Genomic DNA, 20,675 nt, shown 5'->3' with positions numbered 1-20,675 from the left:
ATACGCAATAGGTCTACTAAGTGGCTTGACTGAAGCAAAGCGCTTTACAGGAAGTGTACCAATGAACAGCAAGGTTGTGCGACTTAGATCTTGCCATCGGCCCTGATGAGTGCCTGGCTGTTGAGCTCCCTGGCGGACTGGTATCCCGCCAAGCCGGCGTTCAACTCGAAATCCGCCAAGAGCGTCTTCAATACGTCTCTGACGCCATCCTCTCCGTTGACGGCCAGACCCCAACACCAAGGCCTGCCGATAGCCACCGCGTCCGCTCCCAAGCACAGCGCCTTCATAATGTCCGCACCGCACCTCACTCCCGAGTCAAAGATGACCGTCTTCTTTTCCTCGTCCTGCCTGCGTGGCAGCGAGTTGATATAATTGGCAATCGCGGGTAGCTGGTTGAGCGAAGGTACGGCACCATCGACCTGTCGACCGCCGTGGTTGGAGACCCAGACACCATCCATGCCTGCCTCAATGGCTCGTGCAGCATCGGGAACGGACTGAATGCCTTTGAGGACGATAGGGTCTGAACCCCAGAGTTTGCGGAGCAGAGCCAGGTCGGACCACGTGTGAGAGACACCTGGAGAGAGTTGAGAAATGGCGGCAACTGAGGCTTCGGTAATGTCGTCCTTGGTTGCGTCGGAACGGCGAGGGTCTTTGCCCTCGCAGTATTTACGGATGAAGACAGGGTCGGAGAAGACATTGGCTACTCCTTGACCTGTGAGGAAGGGGTTGTAAGCTGTAAAAACGAAGGACGATCACAAGAAATCGTCAGTGGTCTGTTCTCCGCAACTCGACGGGGTTCATTTCGGATGGCGTACCAGTGTCGAGATCTCTCGGCCTCCAGCCCAAGTTCCAAGTGTCGAGAGTAACTACCAAGACTCGGTAGCCTGCCTTCTTGGCACGACTGAGCAGACTTTCCGTCAACTCATCATCCTGGGGCCAGTAGAGCTGGAACCAGGCATCACTTCCGCCGTCTTCCTCGGTACCTTTGGCAAAACCAGCATACTTGTATACGTTTTCCAAAGCTCGACTGGTGGCAGAAGAGAGCGTGAACGGGATCTCCAGCTCAGCAGCAGCCCGTGCGGTAGCACAATCCGCATCTTCAGGGTGCAGCTGCGCTTGCACACCAATAGGTGCGACTACAACCGGAGTAGGGTAGTCTCGGCCAAAGAGACGAGTGCTGCCGTCAAACTCAGCGAGCGATACATTGCGGAGCATCGAAGGAACGATGTGCCATTTCTTGAAAGCATCCAAGTTGCCGTAAGCAGTGGACTCAGTTGAAGCGCTGCCCGCGACGTATGCGTAGGCTTCGGCTGGGATCTTGGCCTTGGCTTGCTGCTCAAGGAGTCTGAGGTCGGTGGTTTGAGGCTTGGTGCCGCTGAGACCGCCGACGTAGATCTCGCGCAGATAACCGGACTGGAAGAGCACAACATCAGGTCAACGTCAGGAGTCAACCGAACGGGAGACCACGAAGGGATCCACACTTACCTTTGGATCGGACATCGTCAGTGATGAAGTCTTGGAGGAAATGAGGACAGGCGGAAAGGGTAATGAAGAGACGTGAGAAGAGCAAGGTGTGGAGAGCACTGACACACAGCATGAGCGTTCCCCGCAATTCGTGGCGTCGTTCCAACCGGTTACCATTCTGTTTGCCGATAGCCGGTCTGACATTCGCAACAGTTATTTTGTGAGTACTGCATTGGCGCTGGATGATTCCAGGCTGGGATCGGTGCGTTTGGAGAGCGAGCAGTGATACAGTTGAAGTTCAAAAGTAGAAAACACCACTTTGTCGGGGCTACGATCAAGTACCCTTCGAACAGGTGTATGCTAACTGAAAATGCTTCTGTATTACTTAAAGGAAGCAAGGCTACATATATATATATATATATAACTTGACATCATCTCTGGGGATGTTGGACTGCCTCAGACAAATTGAGTATCTTCTGTCAAGCTGCTAAGTTGTCTCTTCTGCAGAGCTGCTGAGTTGTTGCCATGTCAAGCTTCTGTTGTAATGTGAAGAAGTTCTGTCCCGATAACTGGCGATCGGGGAGAGTCTGAGTATGATGTCACTGCAGTTTTAGAACAAAACATACAGCACATGCATAAACTGCCCCATAATTTTACATGTCACCATACATCACTCTAATGCTCAATAGCCATAAGTTGTATTGCCACACTGTCTGATATCATCTGAAAGCCCTGCTTCTTCTCTCCAAGACTGTGTAATTGATATTGACATTGACTAAAAAAAATTGTGCTATGAAGAAGAGCCAATTTATTTATTTATTGTGGGACAGTTTATGGAGTGTTCCTCAACAACACCTTAGTACTTCATATTCCCTCCTTTGGCCTTCAGAACCACCTTGATGCAGTCTGGCATGCTCTCTATTAGTGTCCTACATGTCTCTGGAGTGATCACTGTCCATTCAGCTTCACATCTCTTGAGCAGTTCATCCCTGGACTTCACAATTGTACTATACCATGAAAGTCACATTTTGAGATGGTGCCAGAGGTGTTCAATTGGGTTTAAGTCTGGTGACTGCACTGGCCATTGCATAACCTTAATGCTATTACTTTCCAACCACATTATTGTCTTCTTTGACATGTGTTTTGGGTCATTGTCTTGCTGAAATGTGATGTCAGTGTATGCATGCTGAAGCTGCAAATCTGAGATTGTTTTTAAAAGCTTGTCATTCAAGATATCAATGTATTGGTCTGAATTCATTGAACCCAGCACCAAGTGCATACCTCCCACCCCTTCCCACATCATACAGCCCCAGATCATGATGGAGCTGCTGCCGAACTTGACCATCGGCCTGACAAGCTTGCTGTTGAAGCTGGCATTCTTAATCCAACAGAACTGCTTACCATCCAGTCCAAAGAAGTTGATCTTCATCTCATCAGACCATACCACATTCTTCCAATCCTCAACAGTCATGTCCTTGTGCTCATTAGCAAATTTGAAATGGGCTTTGCAATGTCTCTTGAGTAGCTTCGGTTTTTTCACTAACCTTTGTGCTTTGTAACAACAGTAATGAAGTGCTTTTCTTACTGTTGTTGGGCATGCTTTGATGTGAAATGTCTCCTGCAGTGCATGACATGCTTTCCTGACTGTGGACATTGAATTGAGCTTGAAATAGTGTGTCATAGGGACGGCTGGCCTGCGCAAGAGAGTGCACCAAATGATCAGCGGCAGTTATGATAATGTCGCATAACGGAGCAGTATATGAAGGGTGCACAGAAGATCAACATATGAAGGGTGCACCAGATTGATCAGAGTCGACAACCATCGGGGATCAACGAGATTAATCGGGTTGGCAGCGCACATGATTTACGAGATCGATCAAATCCCGGGAATCCAGATCGATCTCATGGGAATGGTCGGAGTCAGCCAGACCAGTATGCTTCAATGAGTCGGCCAATCCGAACAAGTACTTGGAGCTATGCCGACGATGGAGGCAGTCAGATCAGCATGCCTCAACTAATTGGCCAATCCAAACAGGTATTCGGAGCTGTGCCAATGTCAGAATCAGTCAGATCAGCATGCTTCAACTAGTTGGCCGATCCGAGCAAGTATTCGGAGCTGTGCCGATGTTGGAGTCAGTCGAATCAGCACGCTTCAACTAGTCGGCTGATCCGAACAAGTCAAGATGGAACTGAGCCGACATGACCACACAACCAGGGGGTATGGTCACGAGGTTCAAAAGGGGATTCACAAGATTAAGACGAAAGGGGGCCGTGCCAAAAGGGGGCATCACACATCAGACAGAAGGAGAGCATGAAGGCAAGAGGGCAGTGTTGCATAACCCTTATGCCAAGCAAAACAGTAGGAGCACAGTATCGAAGGGGATGATGCCAGCAGGGCAAGGCAGTGCCTAACAGGGGACAAAGGCCCCTCAAGAGGAGCAGGATAGGTGTTGAGGGAAAACACTGATCGAATGTATAAATACTCTCTTTCTACCATAGCATTCGAGTGGACCAGCATCCACTCTGAAAACTCTACTACTTACTCTATACTTACTAGGTTACGTATCTTCGCAATAGCAGTGCTCTTGCAATGACTCTCAACGTGTGTGTTGTATCACTGTTAGTTGACAACTGTAGGTGGTGTTCCTTACACTAGTGGTCCAGTTCATTACTGTAGGCAGTGTTCTTTACACTAGCGGTCCAGTTCCTTGCTGTAGGCAGTGTTGCTCGACACCAGCAGTCCAGTTGGTTATTGTAGGTGGTGTTTCACACCAGTGGTCCAGTAACACACATCCTCTGTAGGTGATTGGCATATCGTGGTCCAGACAACATCCAAGAGCATATCAACAGTACTATGAACACTCATACTGTAGGGGAGGGTGTATCATGCACTCACCAACAAACAACGTCCATGCCGCGCAACCTCTGAATGGAGTGTTCAAGGCGGTCAGTCAAGACTTACTAGGCGACAACGCTTGGTTATGTTTAGGCGAATCATATTGAGTAGTCCTTACTCAATCAACCCCAGCTAGTCTCTGGCGCGCGACCGCTTACATAGTGGTCCAGGAAGCGAACATGACGAGGCTGGAGTTTTCTCAGCCAGCCCCCCTTTGACTTTGGAGCATCGGTGGAGGCACTTTTGCTGATGCGAGACACCGTAGACTTGCTCAGACCGAGTTTGAAGGCCAAAGGAGGGAATACAAAGTACTAAGGTGTTCTCAAGGAGTGCTCCATAAACTGTCCCACAATAAAAAAAAATTGGCTCTTCTTCATAGCACAATTTTTTTTTAGTCAATGTCAATATCAATTCCACAGTCTTGGAGAGAAGAAGCAGTGCTTTCAGATGATATCAGACAGTGTGGCAATACAACTTATAGCTATTGAGCATTAGAGTGATGTATGGTGACATGTAAAATCTTGGGACAGTTTATGCACATACTGTATATATATCTATGAGGTACATGCCGAATGTGGGAGTTGTCATGGGCATTGATGCATAAGAAGTAAGAAGAGCCATCAGTTCATATAAAGGGAGCGCAGGGATCAAGGAATCGGGCAATCATGGGAATTGTAACAGAATTCAGTGAGATCTGTAGTAGGAACAGTTCTATGACAGATCTCATTGAGATCTACATGAGCAATGTCAATATCACAATTTCTGCCAGAATCTGCAGTAAGCAAGATCATATGGCAGATTCCATAGAGATCAGTGATAGGGATGTTTGTATGACGATCTGCATGCAAGAGGGACCAAGCTCACATACAATGAGGATCAAGCGCTGCCAAGAAGGGGACCAAGCTCAAGGAGCATGCAGGCAGGTACCACTCAGGGGTCCACAAGATAGGAGTCAAGGGAGTCATTGCCAGTTGAAGGAAGAAGAGCTGTATCAAAGACACTGGCAAGCAGGTCATGAGAAGGAGGAGGAGCAGTGTCAAAGGAGTCAGCACATAAGCTCAAGAAGGACAGACAGGAGTGACAGGCAAGCAGGGCTCAATGAGGAGGAGGTGTCTCATCAGAGACTCTGGTATAGTACTCAGCAAAGAAGGTACTCTCTGGAGAGAGGGCCAGAGCAGTGTTGCTGGTGACACTGTGAAGAGGTATATAACCATACCTTCTCATCACAAGTGGTTGAGTGGATCCCCATCCACTCTACACACCATAACTAGTATTACTTCAGAAGCATAAGTACTCATTAGTTCAGTCAGCATAGTAGGAATCAATAGATTGCTCCTCATTGTAGTGTGTGTGTGTTGTATCACCACTCACTGACATCCAAAGGCAGTTCATAGCAAACCAGCAGTCCAGATTAAGATAGGACCAAAGGCAGTCATCCACTGTGGTCCAGGGATCACCTCAAGTGATAGCTGACACACTGGACACTCGTGTTGACACCACCAACCTCATCATCAACAATATACTCACACCAGACCTTGGTGTCATTGCAAGTTCACATTGTTATTGATCATGCCAAGCTACCTCTGAATGGAGTGTCCACAGCAGTTAGTTGAGACCTGCAATAGCAAAGCCCATACTACAGTTCCGAGCAAGAAAGTGATAGAGACGACTCTATTACATATTTTGCTGAGAATCGTAATACCACTAGCATTATTGCATAACTCGACAGAATCGGTAATAGTATCGACACTACTACCGATCTCAGGTTTCAGGCACACAACTGCTGACAGGAGTATCCTTCTTCATGATCTAGCTTGACAACGAGCGGGAATGTGTTGTACCCGATCTCTAGACAGATCGGTTCCGCCCGATCCCCGATTAGGGTTTATGTCAGCATATATCATCATGTTGGATCGCTTCCTTCGGCAGCTTCATGCATTTGACGTGTCTGAATAAGCTCATGGATAAGCAGCATGTGCTTTCACGAGCTTCGCTTCATCGGCCTCCCGGATAAATTCTGGAAATTCTGATGTATCTTCAACTAAAGGGCTTGGCCTCATGAGATTCCCAAGCGAGCCATCGAAGCCTGCTGAGTTCAATTCTGATGCGAAGTCGTGCGAGAAACAGGAACAAAGATGCCATACAAAATCGGCACCATTGATCTTGTCTAAAAGGCAAAAAGCCAATTCCGTTGGAACGGGTAGCAAGGCCGCCCGCCAAGCGGATTGGACAATGACAGTTCTGCGATTCGGAGCATCGAACCTACTGACGTTCTGCCTGGCAGCGCCCTGTTCCTGCAACATGCAATGTGAAGATGCTCTGTCTCGGCAGTGTGTTCGGCTTGCTGTTCAGGATAAGGCTTGAGTTGGCTTGGCAGGGGCACACGTGAACAGCGTAACAGGTTTAGCACAGCTTCACAATGTGACCTTGCTCCGTAAACACCTTGTCATTCCATATATATAATCAAGCATCCTGGTGCCAAAAACTGATAAGCCCAATCGTATAACGCTAGGTTATCATTCAACTGGCTATGTCTCTGTCTACTTCACCGTAGTCAGATCAAGGTGTCGACGTCGCTATGTGGTCACCGTTAGCCAGGGCTTCGCTGGTATTCCTCATTCTCTACTTCATCCTCTTCCTCTTCCTCGCCTACCTTTACGTTCTTCGCAAAGTCCCGTTACTGTCACGCTGGCTCGTACTTCTCTTGCACGTTACCGTTCGACTTGCCTCACAAGGATGTGGCCTTTCCTTTGGCATCATAGGATATGCGAACATCAATCTCCTTGTCGCGTATTTCATTTTGGGAGCTGAAGGATACTTTACACTCGTCGTCTGTACATTACGCTTCCTGATCGCCTGGCAGCGCAATCAGTGGGGCGGACACTCATGGCTGGAGCCGAACGACCCAAGTAAAGAACGCGGTGGTTGGAGGAAGAGATTTTCAAGGATGTTTCAGTGGAAGCACAGCAAAGGGTCTTCATCCCTCAAGGCAGTCATCATAGTCGATTGGATCTTGTTGGGCGCAAACACAATCATCATCTCCGGAGGATCACTCAGTTCTTCGGCCTACACAGATAAGGAATTGTCACCTAGTCAGGTGAGGAGCAGATTGGATGCCTCCAAAGCGTTGCGCGCGGCTGGACAGACTATCTTCCTGGCTGTCAACATGGCCTTGCTCGCCTGTGTTGCGATAACAATCCACCAACATCGACACCACCGCTATAGCAACACGCAGGTCGAGGTAGTAAGTGATACTCCCGCGCCCGAGAAGGCCCAAGAGCTTCCCGCCGAAGAGAGTCGCCGAAGACGACCATGGTTTGGCCATGCAACGCTGCTACTGCTGCTGGCAACATGGCCATTCTTGGCAATTCGTGGTGCATTTGGTGTTGCGCAAGCGATTGTACCTGATCTAAACGTAAGTAAATCTTCTTTGCCGTTCTCTGACCTAGAAAGCTGTACTAACGATTGCATACATTTCTTGCACATGTGATGCAGTACTTCAACTCAGAGGTGTATGACGCCAACAACCTAACTGCGCAGTTCGTCACGGAAGAAACTTGCTTCGTTACGATGATGGAGTTCATCAGTGCAGCTATCCTCGCCACCAGTTACTTCACAACTCGCACGAGGTCCTCAGCAGTCAGTCGAGCTTGAGCTTCTCATTCTATAATAACACATTGCCAACGAAGCTCTATCGTCGTGCTATCGAAAAATGCATGCGAACACGGTGAAATGTGAACTAACGCCAAACGGCGACAAATCGGAACTCGACGCTCTTTCGCGGCGGCGCATCTGGGGGAGGTGCAGGGTAGTCGCCCTTGAGTTGAGTGACGGCGCAGTGAGCTCCATATAAGGCTTCAGCTTCGCCATTCAGAGGTGGCTGATCTTGCTGTCAAAGAGAAAGCGAGTCATAGCATTTGAAGACGAGAACCTCGTCATTGGTTTGGTGTGGGATAAGGTGCCATTTTTGAGGAGAGATGAGAGCGAACAAGGTGGTGAGGATGTGATCCAATCTTATCAGTGGCAGCTGTCAAGAACTACGTTCCGGGACGCGGCTATCCGGATGGCAGGCGAAAAGATCGGCAAGTCAAATAAATCAAGGTTTTGGCGCGGGGAAAGAGTTAAGACTGCCAAATTCAAAGATATCCTTGGTTGCTCGGCCACAAACGCGATATTCAGTCCATCTCATCTTGAGCAATGAGGATCTGTAATCTCAACAATGGATCTCGACCGGCTGAAGGAGCTAGTTACACAGCGATGAAAGAATACAGCGCGAGAACAAAGCTTGATACGGAAGCCGTGACACGGACATTTTGAAGTCGAGCCCACTTTTTGAAGAGCGAGTCAACCTCGTTCTCATTGACTGGCTCCTTGTTGTTAGCAGCTTTTCTGAGCGCCATCAGCTTCTTGTTGATGGGCAAGATCGCAACAACAGTGAAAGGAAGCACGCTGGGAGTCAAAGCTGCCGAAGCCAGCAGCAGCCGTTTGCGCAGCTCCCAGTTCACGCCTAGGTGTTGAGCGAGAGAGCTTGTGTTGTTGGTGCCATGGGTGAGTGCGAATGTCGTCAAGCAAGCAGAGACGAGCAGGGAAAAGGTTGGGATGGTCATCAACCCTGCCTTGTAGGCGCGCTCCCAAAGCGTCAAACGTTGGGCAGTGTCGAGATTGGCTGCCCAGGGCGTGGGTGGAGAGATGTTGGCTCCTTGCTGATCGATAAGGTGTGTGTTGATGAGCAGTGGGTAGGATAGTGCCAAGCCTGTAGAATATCAAGGGGAGAATGAAGAGGGCGAGATTAACGTTACGTACAAACAGCAATATGCTGCCTTGGCCATACAACGACCTTGCACCTTGATCTGGACTTACCACTAACAATACCTGAGCCGGTCAGGCCGACAAGAGCAACAACAGGAGCAAACATAACGCCTGAAGCATCGTATAGGAGCGGACTGAACAGTCAGAGATAGAACCCCAAATCTGTTACGGTATTGGGCAGTGATTTGGAGGCTTGATGATGATGATGGATGGTTCTGAAAGCAGGATGAAGGTATTTGTCTTACTTGTGCGTGTCAAGCTTCGCCTTCGGACTGCGAAGAACACCTTTTTTGCTTGCTTTCCACACTGAACAGCGAGTACCGCTTGCCATGCTCCGGAAGTTGATCTCCGACTTGGCATCTCAAATTGACCCTCCAAGACGAGCAAGCAGCATAATCCTCAGCTTGCAATGCGCCCGTTCCAGCATTTTCTCCCCACGAAACACATGTCCGCGGTCCGCGGGTTCACGTTACGAGCATGGTCTCAAGTTAGAAGTCCATCGTCTTCTCGCCCACTCTGGCTGTTACTCGTCATGATGATGCTCGTAGATGCAAGGGGCATGACAATCATCTAAACGAACAGCTCTGTAGGATGGCTTTGCATTACGCCTTCGTTACTTTCGCAGGAGAACTTCACCGCACACCATAATGAAAACGCCGTCCGGTGATTTGCTCCACTCCAGCCAGTCTTGCTCGATCGCCTTCACATCTTCCTGTTCGACTTTGCCGGTATCAAGAGCCTGTTTCTGCCACTGCTCAGCGGCGACACGTTGTGCCCACATCTCCCCCCAGAACTTGGCGTGTGGCTGACCGCCGTACGCTTGGTTACTCGACGAGAAGGTAATGTGGTCTGGTCCAGCTGCGTAGCCCGCATCCAGAGCCCAGCGTACCAATCTTCGACCCGCATCTGGCTCGGCACCTATCGAGCGATAGATTGCTGTTGCAGCCTCGAGCCACACTCGAAAAGTTTCTGTCGGGGGAAAGAGGACAGAGGTAGTGAAGTCGGCTTCGCGAGCGGCCACCAGTCCACCAGACTTGCACACTCGCCGCATCTCTTTGAGCGCATTGACGGGATCCGGCAAATGTAGCAGCATTTGATGGCAATAGACGACGTCGAAAGCGTCGTCGGGATACGGAAGCTCAAACACTGAGGCCACTTCGAAGCTACATCGTTCAGCTGCGCCTTGCTCGGCCTCAGTCTTGGCGTTTGCACGCAGTCCGTCGAGGCGCTTGCGAGCATTTGCGACCACTTCTACTGAGTAATCGACGCCGATGATAGTGCCGTCAGGAACGTAGGCAGCTAAAGAGGTTGTGATCGTTCCTGGTCCGCAACCAATGTCCAAAATCTTGCCATCACGTTTAAGATGAGGTAAGAGAAAGGCAGCTGACGTCTCAGCGGTCCGTGACGAATGAGATTTGAGCACCGCCTCGCTGTATCCCTGCGTATATGTGCTTCCAGGTCCAGGCTCGCTCATCGTGCAGTATGAGATTTTGCTGAAAGTCGACCTTGTGCAATCGTGATCGAAGAGTATGACGGTGAGAGAGAATGTTAATGGTACAACACTTGAGTGCTCTTCAAGAAGTCGCACTTGAGGCCGGATACAGGGTCCGTGCACAGCCGCTTGGCTTAGGAAGATGAGATTGATCCGAATTTCCGCTCTCGATCAACCGGCGGCGAACCTTTCCGACAGGCTACTGAAAGTTGCAGACGATGCCACAGAGGTAATCACTGAAGCGACCAGGACAGAGTACAACGCAGTCCAGGCTGCTAAATAGGCATTGAAAACGAAGCAAACATGGGTATCAAGTGTAAAGAAGAAAATGCAAGTAGAAAAAGCAAAAGAACGTGTGGGTGAAGGAAACCATATCTTGCGAGGAGTGTGGCTCTGACGAAAGTACGTCTCAAATCTTGTGGACGACCACACCGCTTGGAGGCGGCAGGCGGCTGTGGACTTTTGTTCTGGGTGTAGGTAGACGTCTTTGAGGGATGCCTGAAGCATTTGATGTAGCTGTGCGTATCGGAGAAGCTGCCACCGTCTGATCGGCTGTGGCTCTTGCCCGCAGCGAAGTGGTGCTTGCTGCATTTCTGAGACTCGGAAGCTTGGAAGGTGTGACTCCGCCTCCTACGCTGCTGATGGCTTTGGACGGAGTCGTAGCCCGATGTCCGTCGCTATATCTTGCCGTTCTCGCGGCGCTCTGTACCGCAGAGATGTCTCTCTTGGGCAAGACGACGTTGGGTGAAGGCAAATCTGTCGATTCCATGACGGCGTCAGATAAGCGAGCTTCCAGACCGGCGACACTCTGATATCGGCGCATCGCAGGTTTCGGTGTGGGAATGGCGCTGCAGCTGGGCTGAGCAGATGTTGTTGTAGAGGCCAGGGTTTCCGACTTGGCAGGAAGGGGTAGTGACGGTCGCGACGGCTTGTGCTGAAGCGTAGCTCGCGCAACGGGCAGTCCGCCGCTCTTGCGATGTAGCACGGCAATGGCCGGGCTTGCTCCGGATGTCCCACCGGCAGCCTTCGACGACGCTGTGGATGTCGGCGATTCGGCGCATTCGCCTTGCTTGTTAGCATCAACCACATCCTCGACAAAAGCAGGCGGCTCAGCATCAGCGCAGCTTGTTGCGACCTTCTTGTTGCCTTGGCTGGCCTCTGTGCTCGAGATAGTTCGAACGCGCAGTAGCGTCTCGTCAGTGCTGCGATACGACCACGTGGTCGCAGTGGAAGCAGTGCTTGATCGATCAGCATGGAAGCTGCTCCAGATTTCGGAACCCGCCATTGTGTCCGGCGTGTCCTGCATGTCAGGTGACTGGACGTCATCTGCGACCTGATCGACCTTGCTCTGGTCAGTAGCAGACGTGTCCTTAACACCCGATAACCCAGACTGCAAAGACTGTTGTCTCGCCAGTGCGACGGGAGTCTGAAGACCTCGCAGCCTCATCGACATGCGTCGTTGAATAATCTCAGCCAGCACCTGGTTGAGCTTCTGAGGATCGTGTCCACTTGTTCCACCTGAGTCGCTGATGTTGGTGTCGTGGCCAGAGCTGTGTCCGATGGAGTGGCCGGTAGAGGACAGCAATTTGTCCGCTTCCTGAATGATCTCGATCACGCTGCCCATAGAGCTGGTCCTCGAGCGCGTCCGCGTCTGCAAGGTATGCTGTGAATCCTTGCTGGCCTCAGGAAAGGGCTCGTTGCCATCCTCCGCCGAGATGCCGCTACCATTGTCGGAGGTATTCGTTTGTGAAGCTGGACGAATGAGTGTTGCATCTGTTTCGCTGCTGGCCCGACGCATTGCGGGCTTAACTGGGCGATGGGGAGGGTTAGAGAAGCGCGATGTGATCGTTTGACCAACCATCATGTCGAATTCTTCATCCAAAACGGTCGTGTGCGAGAGTTCGGCAGAATCGGGTTCGACCTCGGCGGTCAGCAATACCTCCTCATCGTCGCTCGGGTTGGTCAGGATGCTTATATCGGGGCTCGGTGATCGCACACGTAGCATGGAAGGCGAAGCAGACCCAGCTGATCCAGACACCTTCACAGTGCCCATCGCTGCCATTGACTTAGATCTTCGCAGTGTGTTGTCGCTGCGCTCAACCTTGGTAGGTGCACTGCTCGGCAGAGAAGGTCGTCCTGAAGTTGTCGTCCTACGAGGTGTGGAGAGCACTGTTGGAGCATCTCTCTGATCGTCTTCGTCGTCGGAGCTGCCCCATCCTACGTGACGAGAGATGCGCTGAGAGCGGATGCGGTCCAATGCTGCCGAGATGCGGCGAGATCTCGCAGGGATCGAGGCAATGAGTCGTCTGGCCGCATCATTTCCAGAGCTGCCTTCAAGGATGTTGGTAGAAGCTGAGTGTAGCTTTCGCTTGTATCCTCGAGATTCATCCAGCACGCCCGAGCGCTCGGCGAGGTCCTGTAGATCAGCGTTGACGTCCAGATCGGATTCTTCGTCGCTCCCGCCATCGGAGGCATGCACGGTTTTGTCAACGGCTGTTGCGAAAACACCATCTCCATGACTTTGACGTCGAGACATGGAGGAAAGACGAGGAGCGCGGATCCTTGAGGGCCACAGTCCGGGTTGATCCAGCTCTGAGTCCAAATCATGCAGGCTGAGCAAAGAGGCAACGCTACGGCGACGACGCAGCGGCACGTCGAAGCCAAGAAGGTCCATCCGAGAGGTAGAGTTCGGAGCTGATTCGTAGTCCGAGGCTGGTCTAACGTTTCGACTTACCTCAGCATCTGCACGATTGACCCGACAATCCCAATCCAGTGCGAGTGAGTCAGTGGTGGGAAATCTGGAATCGGTCGGCGAAGGCTGTGGAGATGTCTGCATAGCGAACTCGACATAGACCTTGGGTTTGGCCTGTTGTACCGTTGGACGTCTTGACAACGACCAAGGGGTCATGGTGAACATGGAAGCAGCATCGTCGGGTCCTACACCCTGATCAGCACCAACTGCTACTGGCCAGCGCGTACCATAGTCGCCGACGCTGGGAGCCACCGAGTCTGCGTAGCCTAGATTGCTCATCGATGAGCTGCGACCCGACGCCATACCTTCGACAGGAGAGCTGACACCGAGCATGGTAGAGACAGAAGCGCGGAGATCGGCCGACATGCCTGCATGATTGGCGAAGGACAGGGCATGGTCGTGAATGGCGAAAGGGCGATAGCTCATGGCAGCGAACTCATCCGACATTTGCTCTCTGGCGCGATGCGCTGCTTCAACTTGCTTTTGCTTGGCACGCGCAGTCGCGCGGATCTGACGCACCGAGACCGGGCCGGTGGCTGAGGTAGAGACAGATGCGAGCGAAGCAATGGATGTCTGGCGCGAGCGCATACTTTCCGAAGCACGAGCAACGATGCTGGACCATGTGCCGCGTCCTGTCAGATCGCGCGGTGATAAGCCAGTTGGCATGAACGGTGGAAGGCTGGGCGAGAACTCGTAGAAAGCGTATGGGTCGGTGCTTTCCGTCGTTGTTGCTGGCGCCGCTGCGGCAACCGAGGGAGGAGCAGAAGGAGCGGACGCGGCCATGTCCTCCTCTTGAGTGGGGTTCAATGTTGACTTGAATGTCTGACTCGGTCTACTCGAGTTCGCGCGGTGACTAACAGATGGCCGCGAGCGCATGGCAGCTCGCTGTTCCTCGAAGCCAAGATGATTCTTTCGAGTGGATTTGTTACGCTTCCTGGGCATGTCATCCGATGGGGAGGCTTCTTCTTCTAGCTCCGAATCGTCGACTTCGTCGCCTTCAGGGTCCTCGATGCGAACCACCGGTGCAGTGAAGCGGGACGCCATAGTGCTGCTAGAGTGTCGATATGCGTCGTAGATGGAGCGGAACTCGGCACCAGCACCAACATCAGTGGCAGTGTCGGAATGGTGGCATTGCGAGGGTAGACTCTTGGCACTGTCGGAACGAATGAGTGATGAGTCGGCCGTGATGGGCCCTCTTGAATCGTCCAGCGAATGCTCCTGAGAACCAGACGCACTCAACGCAGGCATCGAATCAGATTCTGGAAGCGCTGGCTGTGAGGACTCGTTGCTTGCATCAGGACCCATTCGAGATGCTGGAGGCCTGGCATCCAGCAGTTGCGACTCTGGTAATTGAGCAGTATCGACGTGTTTGTTTGTGAACTCCATGCTGTCTGACTCGCCAAGGCGCTGGCCCCATTCGCTAGCCTCGAGATCAAGAGCGGCCACAAGCTCGCTCATGCTTTTGGTCATAGTGCTGCTGCGCTGATGATGCCTCCTTTGTGGTTGAGATCTTGGGTTCGACTTGGACTGCGCTTCATTCTGAGCGTCTCGCATAATCTCGAGGCGATCCGAACCGGGTGATGCTGAAGTTGCGGCCTGTGTTTGCGCTTCAAGCTGTTGCTTGTGCTCATGCGAGCGATCACGCAGCGACTGTTCCGACCGAAATCTGGAAAGCGAAAAGCCCCTTGCGCCGAGCCCAACTTGCGCCACGCTAGCTCCGGATTGAAGAGTAGTTTGTTGAAAGCTCTTTCCAAGCATGAGAATTCCCTTGTTGTCTGTGAGGTCGAGCACATCAGAAAGTGCACTGTCGCTGCTGTCCTCACCTTTGACAGCGCTGTTATGGCTTGCACGTTGGTGGGGCGTGTCGAAGTGCCTGTCCATAGGGCTATCCAAGACTGGGCTGAGGGTTCGATTTGTGGTGGGACGCGATCGGCGCGAATGAAAGGCACGGTGTGTGGAATTGAACGCCGACTTGCTGCTGGGATGAGAGCCATTGCGATTGAGCAGGCGAGAGACGGGAGGCGGAAGCGACATGACAGTGGCAGTGGGAGATGGGAAGTGCTTGGCTATGGTACGAATGCCATCGAGCTCTTCGTCTGAGATGTCGCTGCGCTCGCTTGGGCTGGGTATGAGGTGAGAGGAAGAAAGACTAGGATTGTTACTCTGCCAGCTTGAGCGAAGACTGGTTGATGAGCGTGAGGAGGTAGCCGTTGCAGTAGAGACGCGACTGGATCTTCGCGATGACCACTCTCCCTTCCTCACAGAGGGGCTGCGCGTGCTTCGGGGCGAAGTGAGGGGCCTAGGAGGTAGAGGTGCACTGGGCGGTGGGCCTAGAGGCTTTGAGGTGGTTGAAGAAGGGGCATTTCCGAGGGTAAGGTCCTTGTGACTGGCAGCACGAGATCGTGGACGCGAAGCGAAGCTTGCTCGAGCACTCGAGCCGCGCCTTGAAGGAGGATCGGAAGAGGATTCTGTGGCAGTGGTGGTATGGAGACTGTGAGCGTCAGTGTCATCATCGAGTAAGCAGCTTATCTGGGAGCTGGACTCGTGGGAGCTGCTGCATGCTCCTTCGGAAGCAAACGAATGTCTCGAGATCCGTTTTGGTCCGCGATGTTGGGAGCGAGTGGTTCTTGACCGAAAGGTGCTGGGTGGAAGCGGGAGAGTGTGTACGTAGTGACCAAGGACTGTGCTGTCGGCATCATCATCCTCCTCCTCCTCCTCCTCCTCCTCGTCGTCGCTAGCGCGAGAACTGGCGTGGGCCCCTGATCGTGATAGCGAAGGTAGGGCGGGTAGCTGCTCTTGGTCATCGAGACCAAACCAGGTGAGTCGGTCTGCATTGGCGTTGTGTGAGTCGTGTGGACTCAAGCTGATGGAAGCAGAGAGCTGGTCCTTTTTCTTTTGTCGCAGAAGCAAGATCTTTTGACGAACGTCGATACGGTCGTCGATCTGCTCTATGCTTTCTGACGGCGGAGGCGAGGCGAGCGAGGAGGCTGCCGTCATGTTGCTGAGAAGATCCGACATAGTTCAGGTGAGGATCATTGGCGGTCAAGAACCTTCAAGGGGACTGTGGAATACACGCTGAAGGGTAGCTTGCAGCTTGGGTGACGGGATGTGAGATTATGAACGCCCGAATCGGTCAAAACTAAGCACATGTGTCGGACGTAAGCTGCAAGGAGGCGTCGTTGAGGAAAGAATCCTTGCTCTCTACCTTGAGGGGAGAAAGAGCCCGAACCTTTCACTTTGTTGCTTTCAGAAAAGCCCGACTGGGGGCACAACTACCGGTTTTTTTTTGGAGAGCGGAGTCTTCGCTGACGCAAAGCTGGTACTGGCAGAACACGGAAGGTCGGTGTTCTAGCTGGCTGTGGAGAGAAGCGTTGGTGGGTGCTGAGCGATGAAGAGGATGAAGCAAAAGTCAGCACAGACCGTGGGAGTATCGAGAGGGATTGAGGAGGATTGAGATCAAGAAAAGTGTATGGCTTGCATACGGCTGCGAGATCAAGATGAAAGAGGGTCGCAATGATGATGTTAAAGTAGGGATGGAGGAGTGATGTTGCAAGTGGGCTGATCCTGTTGGAATGAGGAGGTGCGTGTAAGACGGTATCTACAAAGCAATACGAGTGCAGGCTTGCGTGTTGGTGGCTGCGAGAGAAGGATATGATGGAGCCAAAGAGATGCAGAAGAGTCGGCGTAGAGAAGCGGTTTGGTGCTAACCAGAGCGACCAACCCGTCTACCAGGATAAGAAGAGGTAGATAGAGAAACGACTGTCCACTGAACGAGTGTGGAGAAAAACGGCGAGCAGGAAAAGGATGACGTTTGAGGAATGGTGGCGACAAAGAGGAAGCGTGTGATGGGAGGTGAGAGGGAGGGAGAGAGTTGGTGAGTGCCTGCAGGTGGGAGAAGCGAAGAGGAGGAACAAGGATATGAGCAAGCCAAACGGTACCTGTAAGAGTAGTAGTGACTGCGGCTCAGGATGTCAGGACCATAGAGGAGAGCTGCAGTAGTATGCAATGCAAGGTGATTCGAGACTAAGAGAAAGTTGAGCGAGCCTTACCGGTTCTCAGCCTTGATCTTACAAGCAGGCACGAAGAGCGCACTCCTCTCACCTCGACGACACTCTCATCCTCACACTAGCATGCTTATCGCAGAGAAGCAGGCGATTGTGTGAGTCAAGCGCAGCTGCTGAAGCATTGTCGCATGCACATCCTGCCTCTTTTGTTCAGCGCTCATGTCCATGCTCACGCTCATACTGACGAGGGATACTGTCAGATACAGAAGCCGGGCGGACGATTCTGGAAGGAAAGCTTCCAAGTGCACTTTGCTCTCGCCAAAGGACTCGACAACACATCGAGATGGCGGCTACGAGAGCAAAGGTCGAGACCAACAAAGGAGCCAGTGGGCTTACACTCGGAAAGGATGCAGGGAGAGAGCTTTGCCGAGAATTCCCACGCCATGGCAGTAGCGCGGCTAGTAACGCCCACCATCATCTCGATCCCCAACCCACTCTTTAGAAGCCGCTCTATCCTCAGATCTTCCGCAAGGACAATATGAAGAATGCAACAGTGCCCTGCGTCACAGTCCAGCTGTCGAGTTTTGCTCCTTAACTTGGCTTCTCATGTGGCTCTATGAAGGCGTCAGGCGTTCGGTTGTCTTGATTCTTTATTGGAACTGACAGGTTCCCTATGATGTCTAGCAGGATACAATCTCAACCATCTCCATGTCTAGTTGCTTCGGCTTCTTCTCCCTCTTGTTTGCAAAGCCTTGATCCTACCATCTCAAATAGTGCAAACTCTCAACATGCCACGAATTAGGCGTTTCAGCACTTTCAGTTGGGCTGTGCTAAGTTAGCTACTCTCCGCATTGATCTCCAAAGCACCTCGTTCTCATATGTCCAGTATCCTTCTTCACGGCAAGCTGAGTGATAAAGGATACTGTATGGCTACCCCTTTTTCAAGCTGCGCCAAATGGAGCTGTCTCGCCGACGATCGTCAGTGTGCATCTGTGACATTGTTAGATTGCTTTGCTTCTCTTGTTCACTTTTCAGGGTTAGGGTTAAGCATGTATTGTCAATACATGACGATCAAGTGGATGACAGAATGAGTGACGCATCCAGCAGTTTGTGCGCTGCGTTGGCCGAGGCGGGAGGTCCTTTGGGTCCCCTCTTCAGCCTCTCCTGCCCCGCCTTCTTCCACGACTTTCGTATGTCGCTCCCTGTCGGTCGACTTGACCGTTTTCTCACCCTAGCTGTTGGAACGCTTGAGAATGAAAGAACTGCATCATGGTCCTGCAAGTAGCTCCTGAACTGCTCGGCTGCGCCAAGGCAGCAGGAACTTGACATTGTCCCGCTCGGACTTTCCCAAACACTTCGGCAGGCTTCTGTGCATCCTCGACCTCACACTCTCCATGACGCCAGGGCGACAGACTCGCATCCTCCCAGCACAATGGATCATGAAGCTGGCGCTACCATTTCAGAACAACCCTCATGCCGGGCAGATTACGCCTGCAACGCTGCAAAGTCAAGCTGGAATGCTTCCAACCAAAGGCATGAATTATGGCCAAGAAGCTGCTACTGTACACTCCCTTCCGAAAGTTTGGGGACAGGCCCAAGTAGATAGTCATTCAACTTGTGCAGTAGCATATCTTCCATCCGCTTGGACAACTGATGTCTCATCAGTGTCAAGCTGTACCAAAAACACACAGTGAGCAAGTCTGACACAAGAGCTTTCGATTGCAGTGACTCCCGGAGCCGACTGTCAGGGGTCGCGCGCACCGTGAAAAGGGCTCATCGATGCATCGAGAGTCAAGCGACCTCATAGGATCGAAGGAACGGCCGTAGAAGGCTTGTTGCCATCACTGGTGGCAAGCAAAGACATATGGAAAGAGGTATCCAACGCAGGGGTCCAAGCATAGGGGCACATACAGGTCACAAAGGGCCCACACAGGGAAATGGACACACGCAGGTTGTAGAGGTGTCCACACAGATCAGGAGGGTTCGGAGGAGCAAGGGCAGTGTCCACACCGCTCAACAGGAGAAGGAGCAGTGTCGAGGAGGTGTCTACACCGCTCAGAAGGAGCAGTGTCGCCGGCGATACTATACATTCCTATATATACACATTCACTTTGTTACAGTGGAAGAGCAGAAGCTCATCCACTTGTCATAGGACCGGATGCGCAGGAGGAACTGGAATCATATAAGAAGAGACCATGCACAAGAATCGTAGGATCGGGCAAACGAAGGGTTCTGACAGAGTTCATCGAGATCGGTAGTGTCATGGGACCGGATGGCTGCGCAGGAAGAACTGGAACCATATGAAGAGACCATGCGCAAGAATTGATAATTGGGCAAATGGAGAGTTCTGACAGAATTCAGCAAGATTGGTAGTATTGAGACTCTACAACAGAATTGTCAGAGGTCTCGTGCCTGAAACCTGATATCTGTAGTAGAACAGCTTCTATTACAGATCCTGTCAAGATATGTGGTAAGGTACTGTGTATTATTATTTTGGTCAAGATCTGTTGTAGAAGGCCTCTATGACTTTTCTTGCTTGAATATGTGATATGTTGATTGCTATTGCAGGTTTTGACTGACTGCTGTGGACACTCAGTCCAGAGGTAGCTTGGCATGATCAATAACTATGGATGGATTGCTATGACACCAAGGTCTGGTGTGAGTGATGCTTGTTGGTGCTGACACAAGTGTCCAGTGTGTCAACTGAATGCTTGAGGTGATCCCCAGACCACAGTGGATGACTGCCTTCTGTTCTATGATCAAGAGAGCCAGACTGCAGTATGAACTGCCTTTGGTGTTGATCAATGTCAATGAGTGGTGATACAACACACATGCTATGTTAGATGCAATGCTTTGCAATTGCAACTGTTGACAGAATACTAACTATACTTTCTGTGAAGCTATAACTAGTGATGTAAGGTGTAGAGTGGATGGGGATCCACTCACTTGCTAGGACAAGGTGCATGGTTATATAACCATTCCTGTAGCATTGCCTGCAATGCTGCTCCTGCTCTGGGAGGTGTCTTCAACACTGCTCCTCCTCCTTGTCCTTCCTATCCTTCCTAACTGTCCTGACTACTCCATGAAGTCACTCCTTGGTGCTGCCCCTTGTCTTTTCTGTGGATGGGGTCGCTTCATCCTTGATAGGGGCCTCTCCCATGTCATGGGGCTGGATGCACAGGAAGCTGGAAGATCCATCAAGCTCATATGAAGGGAGCGCAGGAATCAAGGGATCGGGCAGATCGTAGGATTTGAGGC

The 20,675-nt window shown here is 51.6% G+C and overlaps 6 protein-coding genes across 6 annotated transcripts; 1 reads left to right on the top strand and 5 right to left on the bottom strand.

The window, feature by feature from the left end:
- Positions 1-83: 83 nt before the first annotated feature.
- On the bottom strand, positions 84-1,500 carry UHO2_07378 (uncharacterized protein; the record flags this gene model as incomplete). Its single annotated transcript, XM_041556589.1, has 3 exons — positions 84-733; positions 816-1,413; positions 1,486-1,500. 3 exons carry the CDS (start codon positions 1,498-1,500, stop codon positions 84-86), a joined length of 1,263 nt encoding a protein of 420 aa, XP_041412523.1.
- Positions 1,501-6,318: 4,818 nt separating this feature from the next.
- On the bottom strand, positions 6,319-6,663 carry UHO2_07377 (uncharacterized protein; the record flags this gene model as incomplete). Its single annotated transcript, XM_041556588.1, has 1 exon — positions 6,319-6,663. The coding sequence occupies one exon, from the start codon at positions 6,661-6,663 to the stop codon at positions 6,319-6,321; it is 345 nt and encodes a 114-aa protein (XP_041412522.1).
- Positions 6,664-6,938: 275 nt separating this feature from the next.
- On the top strand, positions 6,939-8,014 carry UHO2_07376 (uncharacterized protein; the record flags this gene model as incomplete). Its single annotated transcript, XM_041556587.1, has 2 exons — positions 6,939-7,775; positions 7,856-8,014. The coding sequence occupies 2 exons, from the start codon at positions 6,939-6,941 to the stop codon at positions 8,012-8,014; spliced, it is 996 nt and encodes a 331-aa protein (XP_041412521.1).
- Positions 8,015-8,607: 593 nt separating this feature from the next.
- On the bottom strand, positions 8,608-9,275 carry UHO2_07375 (uncharacterized protein; the record flags this gene model as incomplete). The annotated part of the gene is made up of 2 exons (XM_041556586.1): positions 8,608-9,113; positions 9,221-9,275. The coding sequence occupies 2 exons, from the start codon at positions 9,273-9,275 to the stop codon at positions 8,608-8,610; spliced, it is 561 nt and encodes a 186-aa protein (XP_041412520.1).
- Positions 9,276-9,782: 507 nt separating this feature from the next.
- Positions 9,783-10,643, bottom strand: UHO2_07374 (uncharacterized protein; the record flags this gene model as incomplete). Its single annotated transcript, XM_041556585.1, has 1 exon — positions 9,783-10,643. One exon carries the CDS (start codon positions 10,641-10,643, stop codon positions 9,783-9,785), a length of 861 nt encoding a protein of 286 aa, XP_041412519.1.
- Positions 10,644-11,070: 427 nt separating this feature from the next.
- On the bottom strand, positions 11,071-16,431 carry UHO2_07373 (uncharacterized protein; the record flags this gene model as incomplete). Its single annotated transcript, XM_041556584.1, has 1 exon — positions 11,071-16,431. One exon carries the CDS (start codon positions 16,429-16,431, stop codon positions 11,071-11,073), a length of 5,361 nt encoding a protein of 1,786 aa, XP_041412518.1.
- Positions 16,432-20,675: the final 4,244 nt, after the last annotated feature.

This window comes from Ustilago hordei, assembly GCF_900519145.1.
Source record: "Ustilago hordei strain Uho2 genome assembly, contig: UHO2_contig_27, whole genome shotgun sequence".
NCBI classification, from domain to species: domain Eukaryota; kingdom Fungi; phylum Basidiomycota; class Ustilaginomycetes; order Ustilaginales; family Ustilaginaceae; genus Ustilago; species Ustilago hordei.
Note: the sequence above shows the minus strand (reverse complement) of the source record. Positions and strands in the feature narration are given on the sequence as shown.